Source organism: Phyllostomus discolor, chromosome 6 (genome assembly GCF_004126475.2).
Source record: "Phyllostomus discolor isolate MPI-MPIP mPhyDis1 chromosome 6, mPhyDis1.pri.v3, whole genome shotgun sequence".
NCBI lineage: Eukaryota > Metazoa > Chordata > Mammalia > Chiroptera > Phyllostomidae > Phyllostomus > Phyllostomus discolor.
This window is the reverse complement of record NC_040908.2, coordinates 160,836,074-160,853,290: the sequence shown is the minus strand read 5'-3', so window position 1 is coordinate 160,853,290 and position 17,217 is coordinate 160,836,074. Positions and strand designations below refer to the sequence as shown.

General features: G+C 37.0%; 1 protein-coding gene and 1 pseudogene across 2 annotated transcripts; one reads left to right on the top strand and one right to left on the bottom strand.

Annotated features, from left to right (window-relative positions):
* Nucleotides 1–847: 847 nt before the first annotated feature.
* LOC114500302 lies at nucleotides 848–3,264 on the bottom strand (annotated as a pseudogene).
* Nucleotides 3,265–10,930: 7,666 nt separating this feature from the next.
* On the top strand, nucleotides 10,931–15,174 carry LOC114499104 (olfactory receptor 5B3-like). 2 transcript variants are annotated; one of them, XM_028515054.2, is made up of 2 exons: nucleotides 10,931–10,977; nucleotides 13,814–15,174. In XM_028515054.2, exon 2 carries the CDS (start codon nucleotides 13,841–13,843, stop codon nucleotides 14,786–14,788), a length of 948 nt encoding a protein of 315 aa, XP_028370855.1. In that variant the 5' UTR covers nucleotides 10,931–10,977; nucleotides 13,814–13,840; the 3' UTR covers nucleotides 14,789–15,174. The 2 variants fall into 2 exon arrangements, with proteins under 2 accessions (XP_028370855.1, XP_035883488.1); XM_036027595.1 differs by lacking the exon at nucleotides 10,931–10,977 and adding an exon at nucleotides 12,994–13,061.
* The last annotated feature ends 2,043 nt before the right edge of the window (nucleotides 15,175–17,217 follow it).

The window sequence follows — 17,217 nt, the reverse complement described above, 5'->3', positions numbered from 1 at the left end:
AGCAAAAGGAGTTCTCATTCATTATTGGTGAGAATACAAAATGGAACTACCACATTCGAACACAGTTGGAGGTTTCCCTAAAAACTAGCCATACTTATATCATACAATCCAGCAATCATCCTCCTTGGTATTTTCCCAAATGAGTTGAAAGCTTACATCCATACAAAAACCTGAACATGAATGTTTACAGCACCTTTCTTCATAATCTCCCAAACTGATGGCAACCAAGATGTTCTTCATTGGATCAATGGATAAATAAACTGTGGTACAATTATTTAGTACTAAAATGAAATCATCTATCAAGCCATGAAAACACATGGAGGAACTTTAAATGAATATTACTACACGAGAGAAACCAATCTTAAAAGCCTATATACTGTATGATTCCAACTATATGACATTCTGGTAAAGGTAAAACTACAGCCATGGCAAAAAGGTCAGTAGTTGCCAGGGGTTTGGGGAGCGAGGATTGACTGGATGGAGCATAGAGAATTTTTAGGGCAGTGAAAATACTCTGTATGATATTATAATGATGGATTCAACTCATTACACACTTATTCAAACTCATAGCATGTACAAAACCAAGAAAGAACCTTGAGGTAAGCTGAGAAATTTGTGTGATTGTTTTATCCTTTTGTAATCTGTAATGTGAACATGATTCTACAAAATGTCTCAGTCAAGACAGAAACCTTAATTCATTTAGGATGTGATATTTATGTGTTTCTCAATAAAGTATGCCAAAAGAGTACATATTTTTATTTGAAAGTACACTATTCTTTTCTCCTATTCAGAATCTTAGAACAGTTATTCAACAAAAGAGAAAATTATGATTGGACAAAACTTTATGTTTAATATTTTAATTGACTGCTTCAGTTTTTTAATTAAAAACTAGCAACACTCTGTTTACCTCTGACAAATTTCCTACTCCATGTGAGTGCCCACATGGAGCACAAATACATGCCTTTGTTCATCAGCTCATTCGTGCCCCTGTTTTACATGTATGTTTACATTGGCATGTGGTAGAGAAAATGTAAGCAGAACAAGTAAACAAATCAAATATCATTAGTAACATTTGACAAGCAGGTCCCAAAATTTCTAATGCTTCCCCCTAACCATCCCCATTCAGGTATTATATTTCTGAATATGTTTTCTTTTTACTAAACAAAAGGTTTTGAAAAGATAAGGATGCCACCTCAGGAATTAACGGCAATGGGGCTTAAAGAGTAAGTTATTGATGGGAAAAGTCTGAGAGATGTTAAACAATGTTATTGTGCATACCACAAGGTCAAAATCTCAACCCTCTAGAAAAATGTGCCTTCTCAACCACCTTCTTGAATGCACTCTTGACCTCCTTGTTCCTCAGGCTGTAGACCACTGGGTTCAGCATGGGGATGACCATAGAATAGAACACAGAAGCTGTCTTGTCTGTGTCCATAGCATGATTGGAGCTGGGCTGTAAGAACATAAAGATGACTGTTCCATAGAATATGGAAACTGTAGTGAGGTGAGATGCACAAGTGGACAAAGCCTTCTGGTGCCCTTGAGTTGAGTGCATCCTCAATACGGTGACCAATATGAATAGGTAGGAAATCAAGATAACTAGGAGAGCAAAGAAGACATTGAAGCTTGACAGAAAAACAAGAAACACCTCACTTGTGTGTGTATCTGAGCAAGAGAGAGCCATGACAGCTGGAACATCACAGAAAAAGTGATGAACCATATTAGACTTACAAAAGAAAAGGCTGAATATGTCCCCAACATGGAGAGAAGCATTCAGGAACCCACAGACATAGGAGCCTATGACCAGACGTGCACACACACTTGTCGTCATGGTGGTGGTGTAATGCAGGGGTTTACATACTGCTGCACAGCGGTCCTAGGCCATGGACCCCATGAGGTAACTTTCCACAGTGGCAAAGGCTAAAAGAAAGAACATCTGAGCAGCACATGCATTGTAGGAGATGGCCTTATTGCCTATAAGTAACCCAGCCATGACTTTGGGAGTGACAGCCAAGGAGTAAACAAAGTCCACCAGAGACAAGTTTCTGAGGAAAAAGTACATGGGAATGTGGAGATGAGAGTCCAGCAGTATCAACAGGATCATCCCCAGGTTCCCAATCAGAGTGATGTGGTAGATGAGGGTGAACATGATAAAGAGAGGGACCTGCAGCTCTGGGGCATTGGTTAGTCCAAGGAGGAAGAAGTGTGTTACTTCTGTCCTGTTCTCCATCAGTTGTGTTTGGGAATCATGAAATGTCCTGGAACAGTGAGAAATAAAGAAAAACAGTGACCAGCAAAAAGAAAATTGCACTGAAATTTAAACGTATAAATACCATGTGCATTATTTCATTAATAATATGTACTTCAAAATTATCTTGATCTAACAGTAAGAGCTTTACATATAAATGTGTGTATACAACAGGTAGTATTATTATTTTTATTTTACCATTAAAATTAAGAACCTGAGAGGTTAAGTGATATTCTACAGTTATACAACTGGCATGAAGAAGATTCAAGACTCGAATCTGAAAACCAGTTTCAACCCAATCAGATTCTGTGTGCAGTTAGCTGCCCTACTCTCAGCATATTTAAAGGTGCCAGTAATAATAAAAATGATAGACTGTGGAAAAGGCTGAACTACAGTTGAATCTTGTTAATTCATTTAGTTCCCTTTGTTGTTTAACGAACGGTCACTTCACACTTATGCTATTGTTTAACCTCCAGGAGGAGACAAATTAGTAGTGCACAAGATGAACTTACAATCTTACCCAATTATTTATTTTGTTTTTAATTCATCTTCTTCAGGGAAGCAGCAGGAAATTTTATAAGTATCATTAAACTCCTCACTAATGAAAGTTTTGACATTTATACTCCAGCCTCAACTCACCATGTTTTGAAAGTTCAAAACACTTGTTTTTGTGCTCCAACAACTCATAGTATATAGCTTGCTTAACAGTGTGTGTGGAAGTTAGCTTACCTGGCTCCTTGAAGAAGAGGGACAATCAGTCTCTGAATAGTGAGTGTGAATTCAGAAATTTAGCCTTAAAATAATGCATAAATAAGGGTAAGCAAGCTATATGTTAGGAGTGACCAAAAGGTCCCAAGTTCTCTGAGTCAGAGAAAGCTAAAGAAAAAAGGCACTAAAAAGGACCCACAACTCCAGATTCAAGTCCCAAATCCACCATGCATTCTTACTGTGACCTTGGAGGAGTCCCTTACCTTCTCCTTATCTGTAAAATCAACATAATAAAATTACTTCTCCTACATAATTTATGGGATTGTGTCTGTAAAAAGCAAACAAAAACAACTGAGTAAATGCATACAATTGTAAAATCACTCAATATATAATTTTATCTTCAGGTAATTTTCTTGGCCATGGTTGCAGGTTTCCTTTCAGTAGACAGAAAGGCTATGTTTAATGACAACTATTATCATTCAGATTAGCGCATGGTGATCAAAGAATCCAGCATGTGGTCTGTTCCCTCTAAAATGAAATCACGTGGAGTATTGTTGGTATTTCAGAGGACAATGCAAGGGAGCCAGCAGTAAATTATAGAGCTATGGAGCTCTCAGGGAATGTGCCCCATGAGAACATCCACAGTTCCTCATCTCACCTTCTTAGGGAAGAAGCAATTAAACTGCCTATGGGGACCTGACTGCATTGCAAGTGTGCACCATGTTTTGGTATTACTTATTATGTTCCTTTTTAAAATTTTCTAAATGCATAACTTACAAACAGTAAGATCCACACACTTTGTGTGTGTGTGTGTGTGTGTGTGTGTGTATAGTTCTAAAAACTTGGTCAAATGTGTATGGCTATGTAACTACTACCAGAATCAAGACAATAGAACATTTCCATCATGTATGCAAAAGCACAAGGTTCTTTGTGGTCAGCTCCTTTCCCTATCCAGTACCCCTGGATACCATTTGACTGTTGTATGTGTAACTGCTTTTGCAAGAATGCCCTGCAATTCTAGCATGTGAGTGATCTGTACTCAGAAAATTCTAAGGCACTGATGAAAGAAATGAAGAAGATACAAATAAGTGGAAGCACATATGGTGTTCATTGATAGGAAGAATTAACATCATTAAAATGTCCATCTACCCATACCCCAACATAATAAAGACCATATATGAGAAACCTACAGCCAACATCACACTCAATGGGCAAAAATTAAGCTTTCCCCCTAAGATCAGAAACAAGACAAGGAGATCCGCTTTTACCATTTGTACTCAATATAATATTGGAAGTGCTAGCCATGACAATCAGACAAGAAAAACAATAAAAGGCATCCGAACTGGAAAGGAGGAAGTAAAACTGTTATTATTCACAGTTGACGTGATAGTGTACATAGAAAACCCTATAGACTCCACCAAAAAACTACTCAATCTAATAAGTGAGTTTTCAAAAACAGTAGGATACAAAGTCAATATTCAGAAATTGAAGGCATTTTTTGTACACCAACAATGAAATATCAGAAACAGAAATTAGGAAAAACACCATTTACTATAGCAATAAGAAAAATAAAGTACCTAGGAATAAACTTAACCAAAAAGGTAAAAGACTTGTACTCAAAAACTACACAACACTGAAGAATGAAATTAAGGAAGGCACAAATAAATGGAAGCATACACCATGTTCATGAATTGGAAGAATTAACATCATTAAAATATCCAGGCCCTGGCTGATGTAGCTCAGTGGATTGAATGTGGGCTGGGAACCAAAGTGTCCCAGGTTCGATTCCCAGCCAGGGTACATGCATGGGTTGCAGGCCATAACCACCGCACATTGATGTTTTTCTTTCTCTCTCTCTTCCTCCCTCCCTTCCCTCTCTAAAAAAAAAAAATAAAATCTTAAAAAAATAAATAAAATAAAATGTCCATACTACTCAAAGCATGTAACACAATCCCTATTAAAATACCAATGACATATTCCATAGATATAGAACAAATATTTCAAAAATTTATATGGAACCGTAAATGATCCCATATAGCTGCATCAATTTTGACAAAGAAGAACAAAGTGGGAGGAATTACAATACCTGAAATCAAACTATATTACAAGGCCACTGTAATCAGAACAGTCTGGTACTAGCATAAGTACAGACACAGATCAAATGAACAGAATAGAGAGCCCAGAAATAAACCTATGTCTCTATGGTCAATTAATATTTGACAAAGGGGGCAGTTGCATAAAATGGAGTAAAAATAGCCTCTTCAACAAATGATGTTGGGAGATCAGGAGAGACACATGCAAAAAAAAAAAAAAATAGACCACCAACTTACACCATACATCAAAATAAAACCAAGATGGATGGATAAAAGACTTAAATGTAACATGGCGCCATAAAAGTCCTAGAGAAAAACATAGGCAGGAAAACTTCACATATCCATTGCAACAATACTTTCACTGATGTGTCCCCTAGGGCAAGGAATATGAAAGAAAGAATAAACAAATGGGACTTCATCAAAATCAAAAGCTTCTTCACAGCTAAAGAAAACATCAGCAAAATGAAAAGGGAACTAACCATATGGGAAAATGTATTTGCCAATGCTACCTCAGACAAGGGTTTGATCTCCAAAATATATAAAGAACTCACATGATTCTCCACCAAAAAGACAAACAATCCAATTAAAAAATGGGCAAAGGACCTGAACAGACACTTTTCTAAGGAGGACACACAAAGGGCCCAAAGTCACATGAAAAAATGATCAACATCACTAGCCATCAGAGAGATGCCAATTAAAACCACAATGAGTTACCACTTCACACTGGTCAGAGTGGCTATAAGAAACAAATCAACAAAAGCAAGTGCTGGCAAGATTGTGAAGAAAAGGGAACCCTAGTACACTATTGGTGGAAATGCAGACTGGTACAGCCACCTTGGAAAACAGTATGGATTTTCCTCACAAAACTTAAAAAGGGTTCGCCTTTTGATCCAGTGATTCTCCTGCTGGGATTATACCCTCAGGATCCTGAAACACCAACTCAAAGGAATCTATGCACCTCAATGTTTATACCAGTGTTATTTACAATAGCCAAGTGCTGGAAACAGCCTAAGTGACCATCAGTAAAAACTGTGGTACAATTACACAGTGGAATGCTATAAAGCAGAAGAAAAGAAGGAGCTCCTACCACTCATGATAGCATGGATGGAACTGGAGAGTATTATTATGCTAAGTGAAATAAGGAAGTCAGTGAAAGACAAATACCATATGATCTCACTTGTGTAACTTAATCAACAAAACAAAACAAAAAACAAAAAACCCCCAGCAAAATAGAATCAGAGACATGGAAATAAAGAACAAACTAACAGTAACCAGAGGGGAAGGAGAGGGGGTAATGGGAGAAAGAAGGGTAAGGGCCAAGTCAAGGAACATGTATAAAGGACTGGCCCATGGACATGGACAATGGGGTGGGGATTGACTGTGGGACAGAGGGACTGGGTGGGGCAGAGGAGAGCAACAAGGGAAAAGTTGGAACCTCTGTCATTGAAAAAGAAAAAGAAAAAAAATGTAGTTCTTATTCACAACAGTCACATTTGAATGGCTTAAGAGCCACATGTTGCTGGCAGGTATTAAGTGAAATGGAAGGTAGAAAATATTTTCATTGTGGCAGGAAGTTTTATTGAAATACACTGACCCAAAAGATAAGAAATTAAACATAATTGTATTCAAGTTTACATAATTTGAATATATAGTCATCAAACATTACAATTAAATTAAGTAGAAAGTCTCAACATTGAAATTACTTTTTGTATATGTTTTTATAAAGCATTGTTCTTCTTCTAAAATGTAACAAGAATCATTTGAAGTCATAAGAGAAAATGCAGATTGTAAGTGAAGAATATGAAAAACTCAAATCAATAAGTTTTAAACCTCACTTTACTTAATTTTAAAAGTTATTAACTTTAGTAAATATTTTGTACAAAAAAATAAAATGTCCATGCTACCCAAAGTAATCTATAGATTTAATGAAATTCCTATCACTATTCCCAATGTCATACTTCACAGAATTAGAATGGATATTTCAAACATTTATATGAAACCAAATGCTGAGAAAGAAGAACAAAGTTGGAGGAATTGTTATTACCTAATATCAAATAATATTATAAGGCTATAGTAATCAAAACTGTATGCTAGAGACATAAAACAGACACACAGATCAATAGAACATAACAAAGAGTCCAGAAATAAATCCACACCTTTATAGTCAAATTAATATTCAATAGAGGAAGCAAGCACATGCAATGGGTTAAAGACAGTTTCTATAATAAATGGTGTTGGGAAAATTGGATGGATATGTGCAGAAAGATGAAACTAGACCACCTTGTTACATCATACCAAGATTAAATTCAAAATGGATTAAAGACAAATATTACATCAAAAACCATAAAAATCCTAGAAGAAAACAGGCAGTAAAATCTTGGACATTGCTCACAGCAATATTTTACCAGATGTATCTCCCCAGGCAAGGGAAACAAAAATAAACAAAAAAATAAACACATGGGACTTCATCATAGTAAAAAGTTTTTGCACAGCAAGGGAAATCATCAACAATAAAATGACAAATCATGGAGTGGGAGATTATATTTGCCAAAACACCTGAGGAGGGGTTAATATTCAAAATGTATAATGAACTTACAAAACTCAACACCAAAAAACAAACAATCCAATTAAAAATGAACAAAGAATCTGAATAGACACTTCTCCAAAGAGGACATACAGATGGCAAGTAGACATAAAATACTCAACATCACTAGTCATCAGATAAATGCAAATTAAAACCATAATATAATGAGATATCACCTAACACCAGTCAGAATGGCTAACATCAATAAATGGACAAACAAGTGCTGGCCAGGATGTGGAGAAAAGGGAAACCTTTTGGACTGTTGAAGGAAATGCAGACTGGTGCAACTACTGTGGAAAGCAGTATAGAGATACCTCAAAAACTAAAAATGGATCTGCCTTTTGGCCCGGCAGTCCCACTTCTGGGAATATATGCAAAGGAATCCAAAACACTAATTCAAAAGAACATAAGCACCCCTATGTTCATTGTAGCATTATTTACAATCCCCAAGATATGGGAGCAGCCCAAGTGTCCATCAATGGATGAGTGTATAAAACAACTATGGGGCATTTTCACAATGGAATACTACTTGGCTATAAAAAAGAAGAAAATTTTACCCTTTGCAACAGCATGGATGGACCTGGACAACATTATGCTGAGTGAAATAAGCCAGTCAGAGAAAGACAAATACAGTATTATTTCATGTATATGTGGAATCTAATGAACAAACTGAACTAACAAGCAAAATAATGACAAACTCATAGTTAGAGAGCAGGATGACAACTAATGGGCAGGGAGGTAAGGGGATGGAGGGGTAATGCAAAGAGAAAAAAGGACTCATGGACATGGGCTACAGTGTGGTGATTGCAAAGGAGGGGGGAGAAAAGGGGTTTAAATGATAATGGAAAAATACAATAAAAAGAATAAAAAAGAAAAGAAATATGAATTCAAATTTTTATACCCATCTAAACTACCATTTCAGTATGATGGCAAAATGAAACCTTAAGAGACATATAAAAGCCAAAAGTTATTATTCTATCCACATGTTCAGAAGTACAGCGAAAGTGTTTCTGCAATAGGGAAGAGATGGAATTTATCACATTGGGGAATTTGGCAGAGGAAACACAGCATAATTTGTTCTTTTGTTTGTCTTGCTTATCTGCACAGGACACCTTCTTATCTTCTATCTGCTCTCTTTACATAGTATGAATGATGAGATAACATCTGCCTGTTAAAGGAGAGTCCTATATAACTTTAGATTTCCCATAAGCAGATCCTGAGTCAAGGATTCCATTTCAAGTAGTGCATTTGGGAATTAATAGCAGAAAGCACTAACAGAGTAGTCAAAAAGATGGTCAGGGGTGGAAGGAAGTCAATTCAGGAAGGAAGTCAATTAGTGAGTATGTTATATATGTGGACAACTGAGTTTAATTATACTAAGAATCATGTGAGCACTGTATAAACACACCTGAGACTTATACTACCTGACAGTTGAGGAATCTGGTGTATATATTACTCTATTGCTATCTGTCATTTACTGATGACTGCCACCTGAGAAAGTACATTGTCTGTCCATTGATTAAAAATATTCTTGCAAACAATAAACACTCATTCCAAGAGTTGAAACATTTTTTTTTCATAATTATTTGCCTACCCAGGGAAAATGACTGCCATAGGTTTGTAAATAGGGCACCAACAGCCTATGTTACAGGGCAATAATTCATGATAGAAAGAAGCCCATCTGTTTAATATCTGAATCAAACATCTTAGTTAACTTGTCAGTATTAAAGCTAATTTAATCTCCATCCTTCTAACTCCTGTGTCATATCTGTGTATTCACTGCAAGTGCGTAAAGGAAAATAAAGATATTATTTCTAAATCTCCAAACAGTTCTAGTCAACTAGTATTTGGCTAGACCAAGTAAAAGCATAGAGGGAAAAAAGGAAATGTTTTGTCTATGAAAACAAAATAAATTTTAACAATATTTTTTAACTATTTATAATTACCATAAATTAAATAAATTAGATATGCTGCTCATCTATGTATATTATGAGGGGAGACCCCAAAACACCAGAATTATCTTCTGGAGGGCAGGCCCCCTGTAGTACAGGTTTCCCCCACTATGTGAGTTCCAGGAACCTATGTGGATCAGTGTACCAGCTGGCATTGTTGTGAGAGGCTATGTTCGGCTTCAGTGAAATTTTTTGAGTCTTTCAATGTATTTGACCATTTCATGATGAGTGATTTATGAGTGCACCTGCCCACACCCTGCTGGGTATTCAGCAGTTTTTGACCCAAAATGGCATCACCCCCATGGCCCTGCCATCCCTATTCATCCAATCTCCCCCAAATGACACTTCTTTGTTTTTCTGGATTAAAAAAGTTCTCAAAGGGAAATGTTTTGAAAGAAGTGAAACAAAAATTGGCAGAAGCACTAAAAGGCATCCAAATTAATGAGTTCAAAAACTGCTTTGAGCAGTGGAAAAAATGTCTCGATAGGTGTATTGCATCAGATGGATAGTACTTTGAAAGTCACTGAAGTTTGAACAAGGAAAAATAAATACACATTTTTTTATAAATAAATTCCAGGTTTTTGGGGTCCCCTGTTGAACACCTTAATAAAAATGGGGTGAGTGAGGGGAATGAGATGAATTGCTGAAAATACATCTTTGTGCTATTCAACATACCAAACTCAACATACCAAACTATGTCCCTGTGTGCAGTTTACTTGCTTCTTTCTTAGGTAAGTAAGAACTAATGGCTCTCACAGGGGACTTGTTCCCCCAAGAGGAACATGCCTGAGCAATTTCCTCCTGATTCCCCTTCTGAAATCTCAGTATCACTCTGCACAAGACTATTTAAAAGAGACTGGATTCTGAGCAGAGCCAGACTGGTCACCACACATTCAAATGAAAGCTAACCCTTTTTTAGTCCACTCACTGGCCTTTCTTCCAACTATTTGCAGTAATTCTTTAAAGACAGTAAATTAAAATGCCTTATGATAAAAATTATATTTCTCCATTCTGAAAGAATAACCCCTTACTAAGTGCTTTTATAGACCCGTCTTCATTTGCTATTCACATACACAATACTGGAAATTACATGGCAGAGATCATTTTATTATGTCTATATTACAATTAAGTAGACTTAGCTCAGCAAAAGGTAAATAACTTGTTCAAGTATGCAGAAAAAAATCCATGGTAGATGAAAGACTTAAAACAATACTTTCTAGCTCCATGTGCATGACCTTTTCACCATCTCTTCATGCTTCAGGGATATTGAAAACTTTTGATTGGTACATGAGAGACAGTTTCTCCAAAATTATTTGTGCATTCTTCCACAGATGAATTTCTAATTTGAGACTCACATTTCAAGATTGCCTTTTTCTTCTCTCAAGGAACGTGGTAAGTTTCTATATTGAATATGTAGCATTCCAATGTAAATACATTTTGTTCAGTAGGTATACAGTAACATTTATGAAATGTCATGTTGCTTTCCTTCAGAGGATGAGCAGAAACCTAGGATAGATAATACTCTGAGCAGATTGTCAGTGCATCCATTCACCATATATGTGGCTGTCAGTGAAGGATAGCTAATTTAGATGATGAAAGAACTTGTCTTTAGCCTTCAGAAGGGTCATCATGAAAATACCAAGATTCTTCTTTGCATTTTTATTGAAGATAATAATTTTATTTTTTGTACATTTTTAAATTAAATGTATTGGGCTTAAATTGGTTAATAAAATGATATGGGTTTCAAGTGTACAGTTATATGATACATCATGTGTATATTGCATTGTGTGTTCACCACCCAAAGTCACATCTTCCATCATGATATAATGGACCCTCTTTACCCTTCACTACCTCCCACTTCTCTGTTTACCATCATATTGTGGTCTGTGTCTATGAGTTTCTGTGTATCTTTTTTATTCTTTTGTTGTTTTGGTTTTATATCTCACATATTCTCACTCCATTAGGCCCTTTTCATTACTTGCACATGTAGAAAATCTAAAAGTGGGGTGGTAAAAGGCACAAGTCATGGAATCCATTGGAGAAGGGTTTGGATCTTGAAGAAGGTCGCAGTAGGTGGAATTTTAGTAAGGCACATAATCTCTCAAATCCTCCATTTTCCTAACTGTAAATAAGCTTTATGCATATGCATGTGAATATGCACACTCTTTCTTTTGTTCTACTTTTCTGTCTAATCTATTATCTATCTCTTCATCTATCATTCATTCATCCATACACCCTCTGTTTTTGTGTCTGTCTGCACCACCTATACCATCATCTGTCTGTCTTGTCTGATTTCTGCCTATCAGTCTATAACATAAAGTAGTACATAAGTACTATGTTGCTGCTACTAACAACCTAGATATCTGATTTGGGAATAGATTTATTCCAGTTATGTGTCCTTGGACAAGTTAATACTTCTTTCTGCTCTTCTGTTGATTAATATACACAATTAGGAAGTTGACCTTGTGATCTGTGAACATGCCTAAGCTCCATCAATCTCTAACTCTATAGATAATTTACTTATTATATATTCTTTTTATTTCCATTGTCATAGTCTGAATAATTATGTTCAATTATACTCACATTCTAATCTCTGAAACTTGTGATTATGTTCTCTATGTGGTAAAAGGCACTGCACAAATGTAGCTAAGTTAAAGATTTTATACTATATTATCCATATGGGTCTAATAAGAACATACCAGTCTTAATAAAATCTAGCAAATGCTAAACAAAACCCTGCAGCCTGAGTGATGTGCTTACAAACACAAATACTGTAAATTTCAGACAAGTAAAATAATGTGTGGAGGGGCCAAGAGGAAGATGGTAGAAAACAGTAGTTTATCAGAAAATGGACGTCCTTCCAAAGATTTCAATTACATGTATAAGATTTGAAACATTGCGCTTACTCATGAATAATCTGCAGAACTAGAGTCGACCCTGCAGACATAAATTCTCAGCCCTTAGTCTTTGTGACCTTGCTAAGTGTTGAAAGTGGTGACAGTAAACATGAGTCTAAGATACAAGGGGACTCTTTCAACACAAGCTAAACTGTGGATCAAATGGAAAAAAAATAAAGCAAAAAATGGTCTTGGAGATCCCTGGGTTCTCACAACAAATGCTTGACAAAGTCACTGATATGGAAGAGGTAGGACAGAGTGAGACATACTGGAAGAAACAAACAAACAAACAAACAAAAAACTGAGTGGCTCCATTGTGTAAAAAAGTGCAAATCACACCTAAAGCTTCCCATGTTGCTACTTAATCTTTCCTAAACCAACAGACACCATTTTTCCATTCTAAAGATGACACAAATAAGGAATGCATTGAACCTCCCATTGTGTGAACTGTTTGCCATGATTATTTCGTTTAATTCTCACAATAACTTTGACACAAGTTCTGATATCACCTTCATTTTACTGATGTATAAAATGAGGTTCAAGAAACTTCATTTAGGACCAGTGTCTCCCAGATAAATGGTAGGGCATATAGGTGAAAGTATATGCACATCACCCCCAAGCCCAATATTTTATATCCAGTTCTATACCTTCTCATTAGAGTTGCTTTTGTTGGTTGCATTTATCTCTCATACTGTACTTATCTGACTGCATCATTATATGCATACACTTGTGAATTAGTCTACTGTGCAATCCAAAACATTAAACTTGGTGAATTTATTAAAAATATAAACAAATTTAAATCAATTCAAATTTACTAATGGCATTTAGTTTGGGAACCTTTCTCATTGGGTCTAGAGCATGCTCTGTTAATAATCATGTATACCTGAATAAATTACTAAATACTTTGGTTGCCAAGTTACCTTGTATATAAATGGGCATAAAACCTAATTAATTTAATTGGGATAATGAGACTGTAAAATGAATATAAATGAGCACTATAGAAGTGTAAGCTATTAGTAGACTCAAAGACTTTAGTTTGGACAATAAATCCATTTCAGGCATGTGACCTGGAACAGTTCCTTACTTTTTCTTTTAACTGGGTTTACTCATATATAAAATTAAGAAGTTGGGAGAATGATTTGTGAAGAACCTTCCTCTACAAAAGCCTATTCCTATATAGATCAGTTATCCACTAAATTGCATTGTCTTTCTCATGCTGTAGAAATGGAGGATATTAAAAAACAAATTATTGCTGTAACAAAATAATACTATGCATTATTTCTCTGCAACAATTCTTTGTTCATCCCTCTGTTCTCTTCTTTTTCCTACAGATATCTTGTGATTCTCAAATCACATCCATGGAGAACAGTACAGAAGTGACTGAATTCATCCTGTTAGGACTAACCAATTCCCCAGAACTACAGGTCCCTCTCTTTATCATGTTCACCCTCATCTACCACATCACTCTGATTGGGAACCTGGGGATGATCCTGTTGATACTGCTGGACTCTCATCTCCACACTCCCATGTACTTTTTCCTCAGTAACCTGTCTCTGGCAGATTTGTGTTACTCTTCAGCTGTCACTCCTGCTGTCATGGCTGGATTTCTTCTAGGACACAAGGTCATCTCTTACCATGCATGTGCTGCTCAGATGTTCTTTTTTGCAACCTTTGCCACTGTGGAAAATTACCTCTTGGCCTCCATGGCCTATGACCGCTATGCAGCAGTGTGTAAACCCCTGCATTACACCACCACTATGACAACAGGTGTGTGTGCACGTCTGGCCATAGGTTGCTATGTCTGTGGGTTCTTGAATGCCTCCATCCACATTGGGGACACCTTCAGCCTCTCTTTCTGTGAGTCTAATGTGGTCCATCACTTTTTCTGTGATATTCCAGCAGTCATGACTCTGACTTGTTCTGATAAGCATATCATTGAACTGATTCTTATTTTTATTTCAAGCTTTAATACCTTCCTTGCACTTTTTGTTATCTTGATTTCCTACCTGTTCATATTTATTACCATTTTGAAGATGCCCTCAAGACAGGGATACCAGAAGGCTTTATCTACCTGTACTTCTCACCTTGTTACAGTTTCCACATTTTATGGGGCTATCATTATTATGTACTTACAGCCAAGTTCCAGTCATTCCATGGACACAGACAAAATCGCATCTGTGTTCTATACCATGGTCATCCCCATGCTGAACCCTGTGGTCTACAGCCTGAGGAACAAAGAGGTCAAGAGTGCATTCAAGAAGGTTGTTGAGAAGGCAAAACTGTCTCTGTTTTGTTGTAATGCATAGAATCTGCAAAAAGTTATTTCATTCCTCTTAGATCTGCTCCATGATATAACTCAACTGTTAATGAACATTTGAGATATTAGAACAAAAGTTTTGTCTAATGTTATTTATTTCTTTTGTTGAGGAATAGTTCCAATAATCTAAAATGGAGAAAAATATAATAATTCTTTTAAATGAAGTTTAATTAATGAAGCATGTTTTTGTTGGCACATTTTATCCAGCACTAAATAATTATAACAGCTTAATAATTAATGTGTTAGTCATTGCTGAGTGATTGGGGGAGAAAAAGCATGTGCATGTGAAAGTTCCCAAAGGTGAATAGCCATGTTAGAATAAATGAGATATGGTTAAGTCATTTTAACCTTAGTCTCTGAGTACCAATTCTTCACATTTTGTTTTAAAAATTGCACTGAAGTTAATAATGATTATTTTTGAAATGGTTAATGCCACTCACTGATTTATACTTTTGTTAAGCTAGGCCTTATCTTATCACTTTCCTACCATTCACCCCACTTCAGTCACAATGGTTTCTTTTTTAAAATTGTTTTATTATAGTAATCTCATTTCCCCCACATTGCTTTCTCCTCCCTTGCCCTTGTCTCAGCTTCTTTGTATTTTCTGTTTCCTCTACACAGAATATTCCCACACTCATTTCCAATTGCTGGTTCCATGTTACCTACTCTGAGAGGTTGTAGAGGACTGCCATGGACTACTTTATAAAATAGTCACTCCCATCCATGGATTTTTTTTTACCCTGAATCTGCTTTATTCCTCATAGTCATCATCAACGTTAAACTTTTGAATTCATTTATTCACCTGTTCATCTATTTCCCTCAACTTGAACAGAGTGTCCTATTGAGCATTAATTTAATCTGGTTCTTTCACTAGAAATCAAGCTTTGAGAGTTGATTTAAAAATAAGTTTACTGTGGGACTTTCGGCCAAGATGGAGGCATAGGTAGACACACTGTGCCTTCTGGCACAATGAAGATAGGGACAATAGTTTAGGAACAAAATAACAACCAGAACTGACAGAAAATTGAACTGTATAGAAGTCGGACAACCAAGAAGTTAAAATAGATACATTCATCCAGACCTGTAGGAGGGGCAGAGTCGAGCAGCCAGATGCATGTGGAGGCACAGAGAGCAGAGAGCATTGGGATGGGGTGCGTAAAGCATTCGGGGTGCACAAGACTGCAGTGGGTAGACCCTGGGCATGCAAGCAGCAGCTGGCAGATGCCAGCCAAGAAGTGGCAACTGGCAGACCCAGCGAGGTGGTGATTTTGAAGTAAGGCACTGCGCGCAAGCTAGGATCCCAGTTCTGGGAAATAGAGCCTTGGGGCACTGATTGAAAACACCAGTGGGAGCTAAGCTGCAGGAAGAGAATCCCAGCCTCACAGGAGAGGTCGTAGGAAAATCCTACAGTATGCACAAGCCCACTCACATGGGAATTGGTGCCACAGGGGACCAGTTTGCTTGGGGGAAGCGGCAGAAGGGACTGAGGTCCCACAGAGAGAGGAGCGAGCACCATTGTTCCCTCTCAGATCCCGCCCCCACATACAATGTCACAAACCAGCGACTGGGATGCCCTACCCTGGTGAACAGCTAAGGCTCCGCCCCTCATATATATCAGGCACAACCAGACCAAAGGAAAAGAAAAAAGATGGCTCAAACAGAAGTGAAATCCCCAGAACCAGTACTTTTAAGCGACCAAGAGATAGCCAACCTATCAGATGTACAGTTCAAAGCACTGGTGATCAGGATGCTCACAGAATTGGTTGATTTTGATCGCAAATTAGATGAAAAAATGAAGGCTACAATAAGTGAAATGAAGAAAAATGCACAGGGAACCAGTAGTGATGGAATGAAAGCTGGGTCTCACATCAATGGAGTGGACCAGAAGGAAGAAAAAAACATACAATCAGAAAAGAATGAAGAAATAAGAATTCAAAAAAATGAGGAGAGACTTAGGAACCTCCAGGACATCTTTAAACATTCCAACATCCGAATTATAGGGGGTACCAAAAGGAGAAGAGGAAGAGCAGCAAGTAGAAAACTTATTTGAACAAATAATGAAGGAGAACTTCCCCAACCTGCCAAAGGAAATAGACTTCCAGGAAGTCCAGGAAGCTCAGAGTCCCAAAGCAGCTGGACCCAAAGAGGAACACACCAAGTCACATCAGAATTACATTAGCCAAGGTCAAAATGAAGGAGAGAATCCTAGAAGCAGTGAAAATAAGGAGACAGTACCCTACAAAGGAGTTCCCATTATACTGTCAGCTGATTTCTCAAAAGAGACCTAACAGGCAAGAAGGGGCTGGAAAGACATATTCCAAGTCATAAAAGTCAAGGAACTACTTCCAAGATTGCTCAATCCAGCAAAGCTTTCATTTAGAATGGAAGAGCAGATCAAGTGCTTCTCAGATAAAGTCA